At 45.8% G+C, this 20,259-nt stretch overlaps 1 protein-coding gene across 4 annotated transcripts in view; it reads left to right on the top strand.

Moving 5' to 3' along the window:
* The window catches only part of UBXN8 (UBX domain protein 8), a 66,905-nt gene that overhangs the window by 17,232 nt on the left and 29,414 nt on the right, over nt 1-20,259 (top strand). For all 4 annotated transcript variants that reach the window (XM_077274076.1, XM_077274065.1, XM_077274084.1 and 1 more), the window contains exons 2-4: nt 11,118-11,240; nt 14,494-14,564; nt 19,580-19,702. In XM_077274076.1, coding sequence (XP_077130191.1) covers nt 11,118-11,240; nt 14,494-14,564; nt 19,580-19,702 — 317 coding nt within the window. The remainder of the gene's footprint in view (nt 1-11,117; nt 11,241-14,493; nt 14,565-19,579; nt 19,703-20,259) is intronic.

Here is a 20,259-nt window from a genome sequence, read left to right as displayed (position 1 = left end):
TCTTGCCTGGCATCGTTGTATCCAGACCTATTTGGTCTCCTCCGGATTCCTTTCAGTCTGCCTCATGCAAGAAAAGCTAAGTCTGTTTTGTACAATTTGGATCGTTTGCATTATTCAGTGTTTTTGTCCAGCTTGCTTTACATTTGATTTTTGACTCGCTGGAAGCTCTAGGGGGCTGATATTCTCCCTCCACACCGTCAGTCGGTGTGGGGGTTCTTGAATGTTCAGCGTGGATGTTTTGTAGGTTTTTCTGCAAACCGCATAGTCCACTATCTATTTTCTGCTATCTAGACTATTGGGCCTCACTTTGCTGAATCTAGTTCATCTCTACGTTTGTGTTTTCCTCTTGCCTCACCGTTATTATTTGTTGGGGGCTTTCTATATCTTTGGGGTTCAATTTCTCTGGAGGCAAGCGAGGTCTTATTTTTTCCCTCTAGGGGTAGTCAGTTCTCCGGCTGGCTCGAGACGTCTAGAACCAACGTAGGCACGTTCACCGGCTACTTTTAGTTGTTTGTGTCAGGATCAGGTATGCGGTTAGCCCAGTTTCCACCTCCCTAGAGCAGTATTTATATTTTTTCTATCTTGCCGGAATATCAGAGATCCTCTGCCATTGGGATCATAACAGCTGCACAAACGTTGATTATGGCCCCATACAGACACTTGCCCCATTATAGTGCTGCACAAACGTTGATTATGGCCCCATACAGACACTTGCCCCATATAGTGCTGCACAAACGTTATGGCCCTATAAGATGCCCCATACAGACATTTGCCCCATTTGCTGTTGCTGCGATAAAAAAAAAAAAATCACATATTCACCTCTCCGTCGCTCAGGCCCCCGGCACTTTCAATATTCACCTGACTTCGTTCCGGCGCTGCTCCATCTTCAGCGTCTTCTGCACTGACGTTCAGGCAGAGGGTGCGCACTAACTACGTCACCGCGCCCTCTGACCTGAGTGTCACTGCAGAAGACTCTGAAGACGGAGCGGCGCCGGAAAGAGGAGCAGGTGAATATCGCGCAGCGCTCCTCTCCCCGTTATATTCACCTGCTCCTGGCGCGGTGCAGTCCCTGCTTCCCAGGCGCTGCAGCTTCTTCCTGTATTGAGTGGTCACCGTTACCGCTCATTACAGTAATGAATATGCAGCTCCACCCCTATGGGAGGTGGAGCCGCATATTCATTACTGTAATGAGCGGTACCACGTGACCGCTCAGTACAGGAAGAAGCTGGGGCGCCAGGAACCCAGGGATGTGCAGGGACCGCGCCAGGAGCAGGTGAGTATAATTAGACAGCCCCCGCTCCCCCTCCCCTGCCGACCCCTGGGTATGACTCGAGTATAAGCCGAGAGGGGGACTTTCAGCCCAAAAAAATGGGCTGAAAATCTCAGCTTATACTCGAGTATATACGGTATGTTTTAAGAGGTGGGAGGGGGTGGTGCCATCACTTTTTCACACAGGGCGCTGTAGGTTTGGATTTCTTTTCCCTTAATAATAAAGACCTTCATTTAAAAACTGCATTTTGTGTTTGTGTTAGAATGTTTAATATTAAAATAACTTAAAATAACTGTCTAATATTTAAATCTGTTTGGTGATCTGGGATATAGGTGTGACAAACATGCAAAAGAATAGGAAATCAGGAAGCGGGCAAACACTTTTTCACACAACTGTATGACAGACAGCCCTGATTTCCTGGTTTAACCTCCTGCATGGTTAGAAAGCACAGATGACTAACACCTTCCAGCAGTAGCGTAGCTACTGGGGGGGCAGAGGGGGCCATCGCCCCAGGCCCTGTCACATGAAGGGGCCCACCGGGAGCCAGGGCCACTTCTGTGATGAGACCGAACACCGCATAGGAGCAGAGCAGTATAATGTCTGCTCCCATCTGACGGAGACTCTGCACGCTGCTAGCACAGAGGTCGGCTGCAGTCTCCCTCCTGCAGTGAATGGTTTCGCCTGTCTGACCTGATCATGAAGCTTTTCCTGGCTGCAGTTTTTCTTCACTCTGTGCACGCTGGGATTGGCTCAGGCACGCTGGGTCCTAGTGCCCACCTTGCATTTCACTTACTTCCTGGTCCCGCCTGCAGTGTAAACTTTATCAGTAAGTGGGGATGGAACTTATTAGGTTTATTAAATTCAGGTATGTCACTGTGAGACCGTTGGGGGTATTGTGGGGGCTGAAAGTGAGTGAGGGGGACAGAGTACTGGTGGGTGAATGTGAGACCATTTGGGGGTTGTGAGGGCAGAAGGTGGGTGAGGTGGGACAGGGCACTGAGGGGTGGATGTGAGATGATGGTGGTATTGGGGCTGAAGTGGGGGAGGGGGGACAGGTCACTGGGGGCTGAATATTATAATGTTTAGTTTTGATATTATATGTACTCCATCATGTAATATTTGCTGTCTGGGGAGGCTGGAGATGGGAGGGTAGGGGGCTTTTGCATAGCTCCCAACCGTCCCTCATTGTGCGGGACTGTCCCGGTTTTCAGCCTTTGTCCCGCACGGGATGCTCTGATACCGCAGACAGCAGGACCGACACGCCCCCTTGTGTAGTTAAGCCATGCCCCGGGCCCTTACCCTTCTGTATGGCTGCCTACTTTCTGCGCACAGGACCTGTGATGAGGTCACAGCAGGGGAGGAGTCAGGGGTCACATGATCGGGACCTCCGTGGATTGCAGGACTCGGCTGTGCTGGTTGCTGCCACCTTGCCACATGGTCCTGCAGGAGGTAAGTAATGCCTTGTATGGGGTCAGGAGGTGTACAGTGTGGATGTAGCAGAGCCATGTGTGTATGAGGTGTATGGAGCGGAGCCGTGTGTGTACGAGGTGTATGGAGCGGAGCCGTGTGTGTACGAGGTGTATGGAGCCGGAGCCGTGTGTGTACGAAGTGTATGGAGCGGAGCCGTGTGTGTACGAAGTGTATGGAGCGGAGCTGTGTGTATGAGGTGTATGGAGCGGAGCCGTGTGTGTATGAGGTGTATGGAGCGGAGCCGTGTGTGTACGAGGTGTATGGAGCCGGAGCCGTGTGTGTACGAGGTGTATGGAGCGGAGCCGTGTGTGTACGAGGTGTATGGAGCGGAGCTGTGTGTGTATAAGGTGTATGGAGCGGAGCCGTGTGTGTACGAGGTGTGTGGAGCGGAGCCGTGTGTATACGAGGTGTATGGAGCGGAGCCGTGTGTATACGAGCTGTATGGAGCGGAGCCGTGTGTGTGCGAGGTGTATGGAGCGGAGCCGTGTGTGTTTGAGGTGTATGGAGCCGAGCCGTGTGTGTATGAGGTGTATGGAACGGAGCCGTGTGTGTATGAGGTGTATGGAACGGAGCCGTGTGTGTATGGAGCGGAGCCGAGTGTGTATGAGGTGTATGGAGTGGAGCCATGTGTGTATGAGGTGTATGGAGCGGAGCCGTGTGTGTATGAGGTGTATGGAGCGGAGCCGTGTGTGTATGAGGTGTATGGAGCGGAGCCGTGTGTGTACGAGGTGTATGGAACGGAGCGCATGTGTACGGAGCGGAGCCGTGTGCAAAGTGTACGGAGCGCAGCCGCGTGTGTAGGAGTAGCTATGTGTGGCCATTATATGGTACAAAGTATTATGTGCGGCCAATATACAGTATGGAGCATCATGTGCAGTCATTATACAGTATGGAGCATCATGTGGGGCCATTATACAGTATGGAGCACCATGTGGGGTCATTATACAGTTTGGAGCATCATGTGCGGTCATTACAGTATGGAGCATCATGTGGGGTCATTATAGTATGGAGCATTATGTGGGGTCATTATACAGTATGGAGCATCATGTGCAGCCAGTATACAGTATGGAGCATCATGTGCAGTCATTATACAGTATGGAGCATCATGTGCAGTCATTATACAGTATGGAGCATCATGTGCGGCCATTATACAGTATGGAGCATCATGTGCGGTCATTATACAGTATGGAGCATCATGTGCGGTCATTATACGGTATGGAGCATCATGTGCGGTCATTATACGGTATGGAGCATCATGTGCAGCCAGTATACAGTATGGAGCATCATGTGCAGCCAATATTCAGTATGGAGCATCATGTGCGGTCATTATACGGTATGGAGCATCATGTGCGGTCATTATACGGTATGGAGCATCATGTGCAGCCAGTATACAGTATGGAGCATCATGTGCAGCCAATATACAGTATGGAGCATCATGTGTGGTCATTATACAGTATGGAGCATCATGTGGGGTCATTATACAGTATGGGGCATCATGTGGGGTCATTATACAGTATGGAGCATCATGTACGGTCATTATACAGTATGGAGCACTGTGTGGCCATATTTTTTTGTTTATAATTATTGTATATGAAACAGTGTGATCAGCAGTGCTAAATGGGTGTGGTTGGGACGTGGATATGGGTGTAACTAATTATGAATGGGTGTGGTCAGAGGCGTGGCCCTCTTTCCCATCTTCAAAAGTTGGGAAGTATGCTTTTGATACGTATCACCTGGGTCTTTTATGAGTATTAGTATAAGGAGCCCCCATATAGTAACCAAGAGCTGCATCACATTTACAGCACCACTCCAGCATTTTTTTTTAATTTAATTGCTGGAGCAGTGCTGAAAATCCACGTCCCCTGCCCCCGTCTGATACTCACCTTCTGGCGTTTTCATCTGTTTTTGTCTCCGCTCGGCTCCGTCTTCTGCAGTTTGTGACCTGCAGTTTGTGACCTGTCCGGGGCTCTAGTGTTTCATGGAGCAGCGCAGAGATCACTAATCAATGAGAGTCTATGGGAGCCTTGTTCTGGCTTCTTTCTCACTCTCAGGCTATGTGCACACGGTGTGGATTCACAGCAGTTTTCCATCTGGTTTACAGTGCCATGTAAACCTATGGAAAACCAAATCCGCAGTGCCCATGGTGCGGAAAATACCACGCGGAAACGCTGCGTTGTATTTTCCGCAGCATGTCAATTCTTTTTGCGGATTCCGCAGCGTTTTAAACCTGCTCCTGTATAGGATTCTGCAGGTTGTAAAATGCAGATGAAATCTGCACAAAAAACACAGGAAAGCCGCGGTAAATCCGCACACGAATCCGCAACAAGTGCACATAGCCTCATAGTCTTACATTGAGCGCTTGTGACATAGCTTTTAACATCTGGCCTGTCAGAAGCTGCGCTCACAAGTTTGAACAGCGGCACTGCAGCAGTGCCACAAAATAGTGAATATGTCGGAGGATGAGTAAATGACCGGGACATCCAAATCATGACAGGGAGCTGTGAGTCCATCGTACTGTGTATACGGGAGCTGCAGGCCAATCATACTATGTACAGTGTTCCAAATTATTATGCAAATTGGATTTACCGGTAAGTGTCATAAAGATTTAATTGTTTTGTTTTTCAAATAAACTCGTGGATGGTATTGTGTCTCAGGGCTCAATGGATCACTGAAATCAATCTTAAACACATGTGATAATTGGTTTTCCAGGTGATTCTAATTAAAGGAAAACTACTTAAAAATGATGTTCCACATTATTAAGCAGGTCACAGTTTTCAAGTAACATGGGGCAGAAAAAGGATCTCTCTGCTGCTGAAAAGCATCAAATAGTGCAATGCCTTGGTGAAGGGATGAAAACATTAGAAATTTTCCAAAAACATAAGCGTGATCATCGTACTGTTAAGAGATTTGTGGCTGTATCTGAGCACAAATATGTGCTGATAAAGGCATAATGAGGAAGATTTCTGCCAGGCAAGTTCATCGGATTAAGAGAGCAGCTGCTAAAAAGCCATTACAAAGCAGCAAACAGATATTTGAAGCTGCTGGTGCCTCTGGAGTCCCTCGAACCTCAAGGTGTAGGCTCCTTCAAAGGCTTGCTGTGGTGCATAAACCTACTATTCGGCCACCCTTAAACAGTGTTCACAAGCCGAAATGGTTGTATTGGGCCCACACATACATGAAGACTAATTTCCAAACAGTCTTGTTTACTGATAAACCTCTGCAAAGTATATAGAGTTTCTGACTGACAACTTTCTTCTATGGTCTAAAAAGCAGAAACGTGCCTTCAGGAGCAAAATCATCTTCATGCTGATAATGCCCCATCTCATGCTGCAAAGAATACCTCTGAGTCATTGGCTGCTATGGGCATAAAAGGAGATAAACTCATGGTGTGGCCACCATCTTCCCCTGACATCAACCCTATAGAGAACCTTTGGAGTATCATCAAGCAAAAGATCTATGAGGGTGGGAGGCAGTTCACATCAAAACAGCAGCTCTGGGAGGCGATTCTGACTTCATGCAAAGAAATACAAGCAGAAACTCTCCAAAAACTCATAAGTTCAATGGATGCAAGAATTGAGAATTTGATATCAAAGAAGGGGTCCTATGTTAACATGTAACTTGGCCTGTTGGGATGTTTTGGCGTTAAATAGCTTTTTTGTTCAGTGAATGTGACCTCCTAATGCTGCAAATTCCACAAATGAGCATTTTCAGTTCTTTAAAACATATCAAATGTTTAGAAATTCTACTGTGCATAATAATTTGGAACAGTGCATTTTGAGTTTTTATTCATTTTGGAGATTATACTGTTATCATTGGGAGGTTTCTTCAATAAAATTCGATGTATAATCTAACGGGTGATGACTTTTATTAGACTGACTATCATTTGCACCGACCATTTAGGAAAATCTGATAAAAATGTAATTTGCATAATAATTTGGAACATAGCGTATAAGGGAGCTGCTGGCCAATCATACTATGTATAAGGGAGCTGCGGGTCCATCATACTGTGTATAAGGGAGCTGCGGGTCCATCATACTGTGTATACGGGAGCTGCGGGCCCATCATACTGTGTATACGGGAGCTGCGGGCCAATCCCACTATGTATAAGGGAGCTGCGGGTCCATCATACTGTGTATAAGGGAGCTGCGGGTCCATCATACTATGTATAAGGGAGCTGTGGGCCAATCATACTGTGATAAGTGAGCTGCGGGTCCATCATACTGTGTATAAGGGAGCTGCGGGTCCATCATACTGTGTATAAGGGAGCTGCGGGTCCATCATACTATGTATAAGGGAGCTGTGGGCCAATCATACTATGTATAAGGGAGCTGCTTGCCCATCATAATGTGTATAAGGGAGCTGCGGGTCCATCATACTGTGTATACGGGAGCTGCAGGCCAATCATACTATGTATAAGGGAGCTGCGGGCCAATCATACTATGTATAAGGGAGCTGCGGGTCCATCATACTGTGTATACGGGCGCTGCGGGCCCATCATACTGTGTATACGGGAGCTGCGGGCCAATGATACTATGTATAAGGAAGTCCATCATACTGTTTGTACGGGAGCTGCGGGCCCATCAGACAGTGTATAAGGGAGCTGCGGGCCCATCATACTGTGTATATGGGAGCTGCGGGTCCATCACACTGTGTATAAGGGAGCTGCGGGCCCATCATACTGTGTATAAGGGAGCTGTGAGTCCATCACACTGTGTATAAGGAAACTGCACACATCATACTGTGTATATGGGAGCTGCGGGCCCATCATACTGTGTATAAGGGAGCTGCGGGCTCATCATACTGTGTATAAGGGAGCTGCGAGCCCATCATACTGTGTATAAGGGAGCTGCGAGCCCATCATACTGTGTATAAGGGAGCTGCGAGCCCATCATACTGTGTATAAGGGAGCTGCGGGCCCATCATACTGTGTATAAGGGAGCTGCGGGCCCATCATACTGTGTATAAGGGAGCTGCGGGCCCATCATACTGTGTATAAGGGAGCTGCGGGCCCATCATACTGTGTATAAGGGAGCTGCGGGCCCATCATACTGTGTATAATGGAGCTGTGGGCCCATCATACTATGTATAAGGGAGCTGTGGGCCCATCATACTGTGTATAAGGGAGCTGTGGGCCCATCATACTGTGTATAAAGGAGCTGTGGGCCCATCATACTGTGTACATGGGGACTGTGAGGGACATCATACTGTTTGACGGGAGCTGCAGGCCCATCATACTCTGTATAAGGAAGCTGCGGGCCCATCATACTGTGTATAAAGGAGCTGTGGGCCCATCATACTGTGTATAAGGAAGCTGTGGGCCCATCATACTGTGTACAGGGGAAATGTGGGAGACATCATACTGTTTGACAGGAGCTGCAGGCCCATGATACTGTGTATAGGGAACTGTGAAGGCATATTGTGCATATGGGAGCTGTTGGCCCATTACACTGTATATAGGGGAGCTCTGGGGGGCATTATACTTTCTATAGTGGAGTTCTGTCAGCATTATATTGTGTATAGGGGAGCATTGGGCTCATACTATCTATAGGGGAGCAGTGGGATCATACTGTGTAGAGGGGAGCAGTGAGCAGTGGGAACATCATACGGTGTAAAGGGGAGCAGTGGGAACATCATGCAGGGTATAGGGGAGTTATAGAATCATCATACTGTGTATAGGGGAGCTGTGGGGCCTTAGACTGTGTATAGGGAAGCTTTGAGCTCACCATACTGTGTATAATGGAGCAGTACATGGGGGGAACTTAGGGGACATTATTAAATGTTAAGTGGGCACTTAAGCATTATTGTTATAGGGGCACTCAGAGTATTGTGACCATCAAAGTTGCATATGGTCACAATATGGCGGTAAAGCCAATGTTCGTTTTTGTATATAGATTTATTTTCAAAAACAGTAGGGTCATATTCTGAGGTTCCCCTATATTCACAATTAGAGTGCGCAACCTAAGCTGTAATCAGGGTTAGCTGGTTAGGGGCCCACTCAGATGTTTCGCCCCTCCTAAGTCGAAACCCTAGCTACGCCTCTGCCTTCCAGATAAGGTTGCTGTAGGGGCAGAGCAGCACAACTGAGTTTTTCTCACCTTACAAGCCCTCCTATCAGCTCTCTTAGCACTGTAGCTCTGCTGTACTGCCCATTTCCAACACTCCCATGTTCAGAGTTGTCAATAACCACACTTAATATCTGTTGTACTTACATTAGTGACATTAGAGCGGTCTGTCTTTATATCTATTATAGAACAGACTGTTCCTTATGACATATGACATCCTGATCTCACTGCAGAGCGACTACAGGTTGCTTGAGCACAGCAGACATAACTGTCTGATAACACCCACTTGGACTTTTTTTTTCATTCGCTAGGTGGCAATACCGTACTTTGCTAATATCTCTGCAATGGAAAGGTGAATTAAAAAAAACATTTTATTCTGTTCTGCAGCCACTATTATATCTTGTGTCCAACTCAACATGAAAAATTTGTTAAAAGGTCCTCTAGACCAGTGATTTTCAACCAGTGTTCCGCGGCACACTAGTGTGCCGCGACACATGGTCGGGTGTGCCGCGGGGAAAGTTCCCCAAACTATGGTGCCCCCTTTGTTTTGTTCCCCGGCAATGCGCAGCGATGCGCAGTCACGGAATAACACATGCGCGAGCTTTGAACGCTCGCGCGACTTAATGACGTCACCGAGGCCGGCGCGTCATCCTGAGAGCGGAGAGACTCTCGCATTTGCCCGCCGCCAAGGTAATGCCCGCCAATAATGCTGTGTATAATCATTAACCCCTTCCCGACCCATGACGCCACGTAGGCGTCATGAAAGTCGGTGCCAATCCGACCCATGACGCCTATGTGGCGTCATGGAAAGGTCGCGTCCCTGCAGATCGGGTGAAAGGGTTAACTCCAATTTCACCCGATCTGCAGGGACAGGGGGAGTGGTACTTCAGCCCAGGGGGGGTGGCTTTACCCCCCCGTGGCTACGATCGCTCTGATTGGCTGTTGAAAGTGAAACAGCCAATCAGAGCGATTTGTAATATTTCACCTATGAAAATGGTGAAATATTACAATCCAGCCATGGCCGATGCTGCAATAGCATCTGCCATGGCTGGAGACCCCCATCTGCCCACCGCCAGCGATCGCCTCCCCAGTCGTCCTTTCTGCCCCGATCTCCTGTCCGCTCCCCCGGTCCTCCTGTCCGCTCCCCCGGTCCTCCGATCCCCCCCCCCGTGTTCCGATCTTACCCCCCCATACTTACCTAGCTCCGATGTCCCTCCCGGTGTCCGGCCGTCTTCTCCATGGGCGCCGCCATCTTGGAAAATGGCGGGCGCATGCGCAGATTCGTTCCTGTACATTTTGGTCGCTGTGATAAGTTCTATCACAGCGATCAAAATAAAAAAAATTGTAGATAAACCCCCCCCCTTTATCATCCCCATAGGTAGGGACAATAATAAAATACAGAAAATATAATTATTTTTGTTTTTCCGTTAGGGGTAGGGTTAGGGTTGCACTTAGGGTTAGGGTTGCACTTAGGGTTAGGGTTGCACTTAGGGTTGCACTCAGGGTTAGGGTTGCACTTACGGCTAGGGTTGCACTTAGGGTTGCACTTAGGGCTAGGGTTGCACTTAGGGCTAGGGTTGCACTTAGGGCTAGGGTTGCACTTAGGGCTAGGGTTGCACTTAGGCCCAGGTTTCACACTGAGTGAATATAAATACATTTAGAATCTATATTATTAACTATATGTAGAATATGTACTGTTTTAGTGTCATTTTGTGCCATTTTGGTTGGTGGTGTGCCCCGGAATTTTTTAAGTATAAAAAGTGTGCCGCGGCTCAAAAAAGGTTGAAAATCACTGCTCTAGACGTCAGGATTGTGGCACATGTAGCTTAATAAATCAGCCCCAGTGGCTAACATGGGTGACTGTAGTACAGTTGACATCCCGACTGCGGTCGCTAATACATATTGTCAGATATGGTGGACATCTGCCTGCACTTTTTCAGGACCCTTTTCAGCAGAGTTTCCCTTTATCAACTCTCAAGATCCACAAGGAATGATACAAATAGAGGGAGAAGCAGCAGTGAGTACATTCAGTACGGGCAATATATAGGGCCAAAACACTAGTTTGAAATTAAAAACTCTAGTTATCCACTAAAAATGAACATACGCAATCAAAGTAAAGTCTGGGGATCAAGAATGGTTGTCTTCAGCGAATCCGACGTGCAGTAATTCCAAGTTTCCTTTCATGCAGATTTGAATGCTATTGATGGTTCTGTTCTGCTTATAAAGCTAATCGATGAAGCCTGAGCCTCTGTGCTGGTAAAACACTTCTGTACAAATTACTTTGATTGTTTGTCACTTTTTGTCTTTTATGTTAGGCTTGAAGGAAATTGCGTTCTGGATGGGGAGATTTATTTTGATCCTTGCTCTTATTACATTCCTTGTCTCTGTGGTGACTCCTTATTTTAATACGGTTCGTCTGTCTGGCAGCTCTCAAGCAGGTAAGGAAAACATTTGTGGCCAAGTAATTGTAATGCCAGCTAGGTATTAACCTTTAGATACTTTCATGATTGTGTATATCGAAGCTTTTTTCCTTTTATAAAGTGATTTTCAACTAAACTTTCTCAATTTCTCCCATATTGAAAAGTAAAGAGCTCACAGAAGTTCTTGTGTATAGTCAGTGAAGCACTTCTACTTCATGTTTGCATCCTTTTTACAGATCCATTTTACAAATGAATTTTGTTTCTCTGCTCTTTAAGGCCCCCTTTCACACATCAGTTTTTTGCTGTCAGGCACAATCCATAAAATTTTGAAAAAAACGGATCCGTCGCAGATTGTGAAAAACTGATGCGACGGATATGTTTTTTCACTGGATCCGGGTAATTGGAGCCTAAAAAAATCGGAGCATGCTCAGTTAAAAAAAAAAAACGGAATCCGTCGCCAGATTCCATCATTTGACGGATTCAGTGCCATAGGCTTCCATTCTAGCAAACAACGGACGGCGACGTATCCGTCGCTGTCCGTTTTTTCGACGGACACAAAATGTTACTATGTCCGTTGTCTCCGACCACTGTACAATTTTTGACAGATCCGGTGAACGACGGATGAAACGTGAGGCCATCTGTCGCAATCCTACGCTAATACAAGTCTATGAGAAAAAACTGTATCGGGGGCTTCAGTCGCCGGATCCGTTTTTTTCAAAATTCGACGGATTGCGACTGATGGCAAAAAACTGCTGTGTGAAAGGGGCCTTAATTGAAGAGAGAAATGGAACTGAAAACACAGTTGTGATCAGAGTCTGACCCACTCCCCATCAACAACATCATCAGACCGTTAGAATTTCACACATTAGATAGCTGTAGGCTGATGGCAATCTGTTCCAATTTCCCTGTACTCAGGAACTCTTGGCTCTGGATAAAAGGGTTGGCCATTGAAATCCAACTGGCCAGATCCTTCTTTCTCTCCATCACCTGTCGGGCAAAAGTGAGAAGGTCCACACACACATTAAACTGTTGGCTGTTCCCATCGATTTCGGCAGGTACAGTCCACTCTAGTCTAATGTGTATGGGGGCCTTAAGAGTGGTAGACATAGCAAGAAGGAGCAGAATTGGATAAGACTTTATTGGTTGAAATGAGGATTTCAAAGTACATTTTTGAGGTAATGGACAGCCAAGGACTGACTCAGGAGGAGGAATGGGAGGTAGACTCCATTTAACTCAACCAGTGAAGCTGTCATGAGATTCATCCTGACCAAAACATAGGCAGCATGAATCGGACACCAGCTGCATTATTGGAGCTGTGTATGTTTTATTCTAAAACTGGCATTTCCGAGCTAGGAGACGTTAACCAATATGAATAATAAGGGGACAGAGACCTATTGTGATGTGAAAAATAACAAGTGTGTTGTCCATGTTTAGCTTCAGCAGGCAGATCTACATAAAATGACCTTACAGAGTGGTAGATTTAGATGTCATCTTCATGTAGAATATATGGGATGTAATTGAAAATCAAAGAGGTAATGGGATGGAAAACCACGTGTAAATAAAGATTAAATGGTTGGTCACCCTCAAAATGGAAGTTGAGCTAAGCCGCCGGCATCTGGCTCATCTACAGCATTCTGGAATGCTGTAGATAAGCCCCTGATGTATCCTGAAAGATGACAAAAAGAGGTTATATTATACTCACCCAGGGGCGGCCCAGTCCGATGGGCGACGTGGTGCTGTCCAGGGCCTCCCATCTTCATAGGATGACGTCCTCTTCTAGTCTTCACGCCGCAGCTCCGGCGCAGGCGTACTTTGTCTCAACAGGGCTGAGCAAAGTACTGCAGTGCGCCGGAGCCATAGCGTGAAGACAAGAAGAGGACGTCATCCTATGAAGATGGGAGGCCCCGGACCGGACCTGGGGTGAGTATAATATAACCTCTTTTTCTCATCTTTCAGGATACATTGGGGGCTTATCTACAACATTCCACAATGCTGTAGATAAGCCCCTGATGCTGGTGGGCTTAGCTCAACTTCCATTTTGGGGGTGACAGGTTCCCTTTAAGGCCTCATTCAAACATTTATCTGTGATTTTCCCCATATGCTTTAACAAAAAAAACCCAATAAATTCTTCTACCGATTGCAATGTTAAAAAGAAGAGGGCCCAATACTGACCCCTGTGGTACCCCACTGCTAACCGTGACCCAGTCCGAGTGTGCTCCATTAATAACCACCCTTTGTTTCCTATCCCTGAGCCAGCTCTCAACCCACTTACACATATTTTCCCCTATCCCTGTTATTCTCATTTTATGTATCAACCTTTTGTATGGCACCGTATCAAAAGCTTTTGAAAAGTCCATATACACTACATCTACTGGGTTCCCTTGGTCCAGTCCGGAACTTACCTCTTCATAGAAATTGATGAGATTAGTCTGACAGGAACGGTCCCTAGTAAACTCATGCTGATATTGGGTCATGAGGTTATTCCTCTTCAGATACTCTAGTATAGCATCCCTTAGAATGCCCTCCAGGATTTTACCCACAGTAGAGGTTAAGCTTACTGGCCTATAATTTCTGAGTTCAGTTTTTGTCCCCTTTTTGAATATTGGCACCACATTTGCTATACGCCAGTCCTGTGGTACAGACCCTGTTATTATGGAGTCTTTAAAGATTAAAAATAATGGTATATCAATGACTGTACTTAGTTCCTGCAGGTGATGTGCTCAATGATTTCTATGCCCACATAAACGATGTGATGCGCCGACAACAAGCTCATGCTTGATCTCGCTTGGCCATATGTTAATAGTGAGCAATCCTATGAAAGTTTACTTTGCTGAGCTGATCTGTGACCAGCGTTAGGTTATGTTCCCTCGGAGTATTTTTGTAGAGTTTTCAGAACAGAATATGAGCAGAACCTCCATGTTTTTGAGGAGGCTTTGAAGAGCTTCTGATCAGTTTTAGCCCCCCCCCCCCCCCAAAAAAAAAAGGGGGCTTACAGGAGATAAGGGCTGTGCTTTGTAGGCACTATATTTCTTTCTTTTCTTTTTGTCCTCTTTGGGTACTTGAACCTGCAATTGTTTGATGACTTGTATGTAGTGCAATACTACTAGCTCCGGTCACTGTTGTATAACACAGCTGACATCTACCTGGTATGGAATGAGCATGCCATGGCTATCCTGTACTTTTGTCATAGGGGTTAAGTAGCAGAATGGCACCTAATTTGGTATGCAATCTTGTAACTCATGTCTTTTTGTTTCATAACTGCTTTTGTTAGTGCCACAAGAAGAAAATGAACGTCATCAAGAGATGGTAAGAAAGGAGCAACAGGAACTTTTAAGCAAAAAGGTGAGCACCATTTACCTACCTAGCAAATTGTCTAATATACCGTATATACTCTTGTATAAGCTGAGATTTTCAGCACAATTTTTTGTGCTGAAAATGCCCCACTTGGCTTATACACGAGTCAATTGTCCAAAACACTGGCGGGGGAGGGGGAGCGGCGTAGTAGCGGCAGGAGCTGGCGGCTGTGGCACAGTGACAGCTGCAGCCGCCGGCTAACAGAAGATATCATACTCGCCCTCTGACCCTGCATCTCCGTTGTCCCGGCGCCGGCAGCTCTCTTCTCCTGTGCTGAGCGGTCACGGTCATTAAGGTAATGAATATGGACACGTCTCCACTCCCATAGGCATGGAGCACATATTCAGTACCTTTAATGAGCGGTGCCACTGCTAAGCAGAGGAGAGGAGAGGCGCCGGGACAACGGAGATGCAGGCGCGGGGAGGGGGCAATGGGGGAGCTGAGCAATGTGGGACCGGGGGAGTCACACATACCAGGACAGGGGGAGCCACACATACCAGGACAGGACAAGGGGAGCCACGCATACCAGGACAGGACAAGGGGAGCCACGCATACCAGGACAGGACAAGGGGAGCCACGCATACCAGGACAGGACAAGGGGAGCCACCTACCACTACCAGGACAGGACGGGGAGCCACGCATAGCAGGACAGGGATGGGGGGGACAATGCATACCCGGCTTTTATTCGAGTCAATAAGCTTACCCAGTTTTCCGTGGCAAAAGTAGGTGCCTCGGGTTATACTCGGGTCGGCTTATACTCTAGTATATACGGTAGTTCCTCAACACTAAAATAGGCAACTGTTCCGTTTTCCCAATAGAGTCTTGGCCTAGAATGACATCATATGCACATCACATTATACAGTGGACCCTTAAATGATCCTGCCTTCATGATTTAATATTAGCTTATGATTGTCTTTGTTGGGCCACTGTATTTTGAATATACATTTAACATGCAAAGCCGCAGTCAATATCAATTAACGTGGGAATTTCACTGGTAAGTCTGTAAGTTGTAGGAGTTGTAGAGCCAGAGGCTGTAGATCAGAAGACACTAAAGTGTGGGCATCTCACCACAGTAATCTCAGGTTGACTGATCTTGTGATTATTATTATATTAAGATGACCGTGTACTTAAAGAGCACCTCTCAGCACGATCTTGAAAAGTAAAGATATGGCTGTACTGGTGCTGTAAAATTGATTAAATTGATACCTGCTAATTAGATTTTGGTGCACAGAAGCTGGACATGTTCTTCTCCCAGTGTGTGATTTCCTGGCTCCTCCGGTCTGCGAGTGACCGGCCTCCTCTGTTTGAAATTTCAGCAGTGACCTGTCATTCACAGACCGGAGGGTCTGGGGAATCACAGACAGGGAGGAGAAGACCCATTGTACAGTCCGGCCCTTGTGCACCGAAATCTAGTTAGCAGAAAACTTCAAAATGCTGATAAAGAAGAACCACAAAGCGGATTTTCTCACTAAAAGTATCCAGTGTAATCGGTATTACAGCGCCATTATAGCCATGTATTTACTTAACATTACCAAATCGTGTTGATAGGTTCTCTATAAAGAACAATTACCACTTTCTTTTTCATAAATGTATGTATTTGGATCTAAAAATCCTTTTACATTTTCGTTGCGATAAAAAGTTTTCACCGTTTGTCTTGTACAAGCTTTTTTTTTTTGCCTGCACATTCAACTTTGTAGTTTGTGGTCCTAAATCAGCCTAAGTGAGCTCAGAAAAAGACAGGAGAGTCACAAACTCCCTATCAGACCGTAATACCAGACTGAGTGATGGATACTCTGTTAAAATTATCAAAAGACTGACCGTCACTTCCAAACAAACAAATGTGAACAGGCGCAAGCTAACAGAGCCACTCTATATGTAGCTAGCTCCACTCGGAAACAATATAGTATGTAAACACTGAATATATGAAATTGGAACTGCGTTACTGCTGGACACTCACGCATTCTGATGCCAGCAATAGACAGTACAATGCAGCACCTTTAGGCCATGTTCACACTTTGCGGTTTTTACCGTGGAACCGCGGCGATTTTGATGCTGCGGGTCCGCAGCAGTTTCCATAGCGTTTCCATTTACATGTAAACCCTATGGAAACCGCAAACCGCTGTGCACATGCTGCGGGAAAAAACGCGCAGAAACGCAGCGGTTTAAAACCCGCAGCATGTCACTTCTTTGTGCAGAATCACTGCGATTCTGCACCCATAGGAAAGCATTGAACCGCTTACTTCCCGCATGGGGCTGTGCCCACGTTGCGGGAAGTAAGCGGTTAATGTGCGGGTGGTACCCGGGGTGGAGGAGAGGAGACTCTCCTCCAGGCCCTGGGAACCATATTTGGGGTAAAAAAAAGAATAAAAATAAAAAATCATGTTATACTCACCTCTCAGCGCTGCATGCGGCCGGCCGGTCAGAGTTGCTGTGCGAACAGGACCTGCGGTGACGTCGCGGTCACATGACCGTGACGTCGCGGTCATATGACCGTGACGTCACGAAGGTCCTTCTCGCACAGCATCTTTGGAACCGGAGTGCCGCGTGCAGCGCCGAGGAGATCCGGACATCGGAAGGTGAGTATAACCAATTTTTATTATTTTTAACATTACTATTGATGCTGCATATTGCTGCATATGCAGCATCAATAGTATAGGAGTAATCCCGCAGCGGAAACCGCGGAACAAACCGCGATAAATCTGCAGGGATAACTGCAGCGGTTTTGCCCTGCAGATTTATCAATTCCGCTGCGGGAGAACCCGCAGAGGGACGCCGCAAAGTGTGAACGTGGCCCTAGAAGGCAAACAGTATGTGTTTTTTTTTTTTAATGAATCCCAATTGCAATTTTTTTTTTTTTAGCCCCTATTACATGCATTTTAAGCAGGGCTGTGGAGTCAGTAAGCCAAACCACCGACTCAGACTCCTCAATTTCCCACGACTCCACAGCACTCATCACTACTGAGCCTGTACATAAAGTGCAACACAGATTCATCTCCACTAAAACCTAGATCCTCAGATCAGGAACAGACATTTTATAGGACATTTCATAACTTTCCCAAATTCTTCTGAAAACATTTACAGCACATCCTGCATTGTACTACCGGTCTATTTTATACCAACTCCGGCTCCACTAAAATGGAAACAGCACTGATTTTAAGTAAAAAATTGAAACTGTCCCATAAGGTGGACAACCCCTTTATTATGAAAACAAGACTCCTTGTAAAGATTTACCTCTTCTATTTGAGATATTTGGATCAGAAATATGTTTTGTTTTCTTTTTTTATTCTCATTAGATAATTTAGGTGTTAAACAGGCAACCCCTTTAAACCCTTTCCGACTATGGATGTAATATTACACCCACGCCGGAATCCATCCCTTTGATGTGAGCCCACATCTTTCCCGGCACATGGCAGCTGTTTTGAACAGCTTACATGTGCCTCTAACAGCCGCAGGTGGAATCGATCCACCCACGGCTGTTAACTAGTTAAATGCAGCTGTCAATCTCTGACAGCGGCATTTAACTCGCGCTTTACGGAAGCACAATGGAAAAATTCCGCCCATCGGTGACCCCGTCACGTGATCTCAGATCATCGATGGGTTGGCATGACAACCAGAGGTCTCCAGCAGACCTCTTTGGTTGTCATAGCCGGAATGCTATGAGCGCTGTCCAGTGGTCGGTGCTCATAGCAAGTGAGCATTTCTGCTACATATAGGCGATCTGATCATCGCCTGTATGTAGCAGAGCCGATCAAAGTGCTGCAGCTTCTAGTTTTCCGTGGAGACTATTAAAGTGTACAAAATGGTAAAAAAAAAAGTTTTTAAAACTATTAAAAACCTAAAAGTTCTAATCACCCCCCCCCTTTTGCCCCATTGAAAATAAAACAATAAAAAAAATCAAACATACACATATTTGGTATCGCTGCGCTCAGAATCGCCCAATCTATCAATAAAAAAAGAAATAACCCGATAGCTAAACGGCATAACAAGAAAAAGTCAAAGCATCAGAATTACGTTTTTTTGATTGCCGCTAAATTGCAAAAAAATGCAGTAATGGGCAATCAAAATATCGTATGTACACCTAAATGGTATCAATAAAAACGTCAGCTTGGCACACACAAAATAAGTGCTCACCCAGCCCAAGATCAGAAAAAATGGTGCCATTTTTTATGGCCCCAAAGTTAATAATAATAATAATAATAATCTTTATTTTTATATAGCGCTAACATATTTCGCAGCACTTTACAGTTTGCACACATTATCATCACTGTCCCCGATGGGGCTCACAGTCTACATTCCCTCTCAGTATGTCTTTGGAATGTGGGAGGAAACCGGAGTACCCAGAGGAAACCCACGCAAACACAGGGAGAACATACAAACTCCTTGCAGATGTTGTCCAAGGTGGGATTAGAACCCAGGACTCCAGCGCTGCAAGGCTGCAGTGCTATCCACTGAGCCACCATGCTTCCCCAGTTTCGATTTTTATTTTTTTTTTCCCACCACATAAATAAAAGCCTAGACATGTTTATGTGTGTGAACTCGTAATGACCTGGAGAATCATAATGGCAGGTCCGTTTTAGCATTTAGTTAACATGATAAAAAAAACAAAAAACTGTGGAATTGCACTTTTTTGCAATTTCACCGCACTTGGAATTTTTTCCCTGTATTCCAGTACACAATATGCTAAAACCAATTGTGTCATCCAGAAGTACAACTTTTACCGCAAGAAACAAGGCCTCACATGGCGATGTTGACCGAAAAATAAAAAAGCTATGGCTCTGGGAAGAAGGGGAGCAAAAAACAAAAATACCTCTGGTCATGAAAGGGTTAAAGAAGGCGTTCAGTTAATGTTCTGAGAAATATGTTGGCACTATATAAATAAAATTATTATTAAGGTGTATGTGGCTATACTTTGCCCTTAAAATCTTGCCTACTCTTGCCTAAGTGTCCTACATACATGCACTCCGTGTCATAAGTGAATAATGGCACTTCTCTCTCGATGACAGGCAAGTGAATACAGTAAGAATGTTTTAAAACCACGGCAGGACGAAAAGCTTAAAAACCTAGAGGAGCGCTTCTACAAGATGACAGGACAAACGTGGAAATTAACGGAAGGTTATACACTTGGTGTAAGTATAGAGCCTACATTAAAGAGGGACACTGCACATAGGGATGGGTTTGGTATGGTAGGGTTACATTTTTTTTATGTGGGTCATTGGTTGTATCATGCCTTGTGTGCACTATTGATTAGATCTGATTATGTTTTCATTTAAGGTATTTTCTCCTTGTGACATTAGAGGATGCAAAAACCAAGGAGACGGCCACCAAGCCGGATGTGGTAGCTGCTCCTGCATGGGCTGCAGACACTGAGCTGATCAGTTTTAGCTTGGTGTCTGTATGAGGCAGACCTCCACTGTTTTTGGAAGTTTTTCTACTTTTATTGTTTAGTATTTTAGGAGTAGTTTTTTTTTCCCTACTTTTAAGTGACAAACGGGGACAACATGGTTGGAAAGGAGGAACAGTTTTGAGCATTTACCCTCCCTTGCCAATAAAACGTAGACTTGCTTGTCCCCTTGCAGTGTTGGGAACAGCCCAATACTTTGAGGTCTAGTCACTTTACAAACCTAGGCTCAGATATTTCAGTTTACAAAAAAAGCAATCAATATGTGGCATTTAGGATGAAAAT

Source organism: Ranitomeya variabilis, chromosome 1 (genome assembly GCF_051348905.1).
Source record: "Ranitomeya variabilis isolate aRanVar5 chromosome 1, aRanVar5.hap1, whole genome shotgun sequence".
NCBI lineage: Eukaryota > Metazoa > Chordata > Amphibia > Anura > Dendrobatidae > Ranitomeya > Ranitomeya variabilis.
This window is presented reverse-complemented; position numbering and strand designations above follow the sequence as displayed.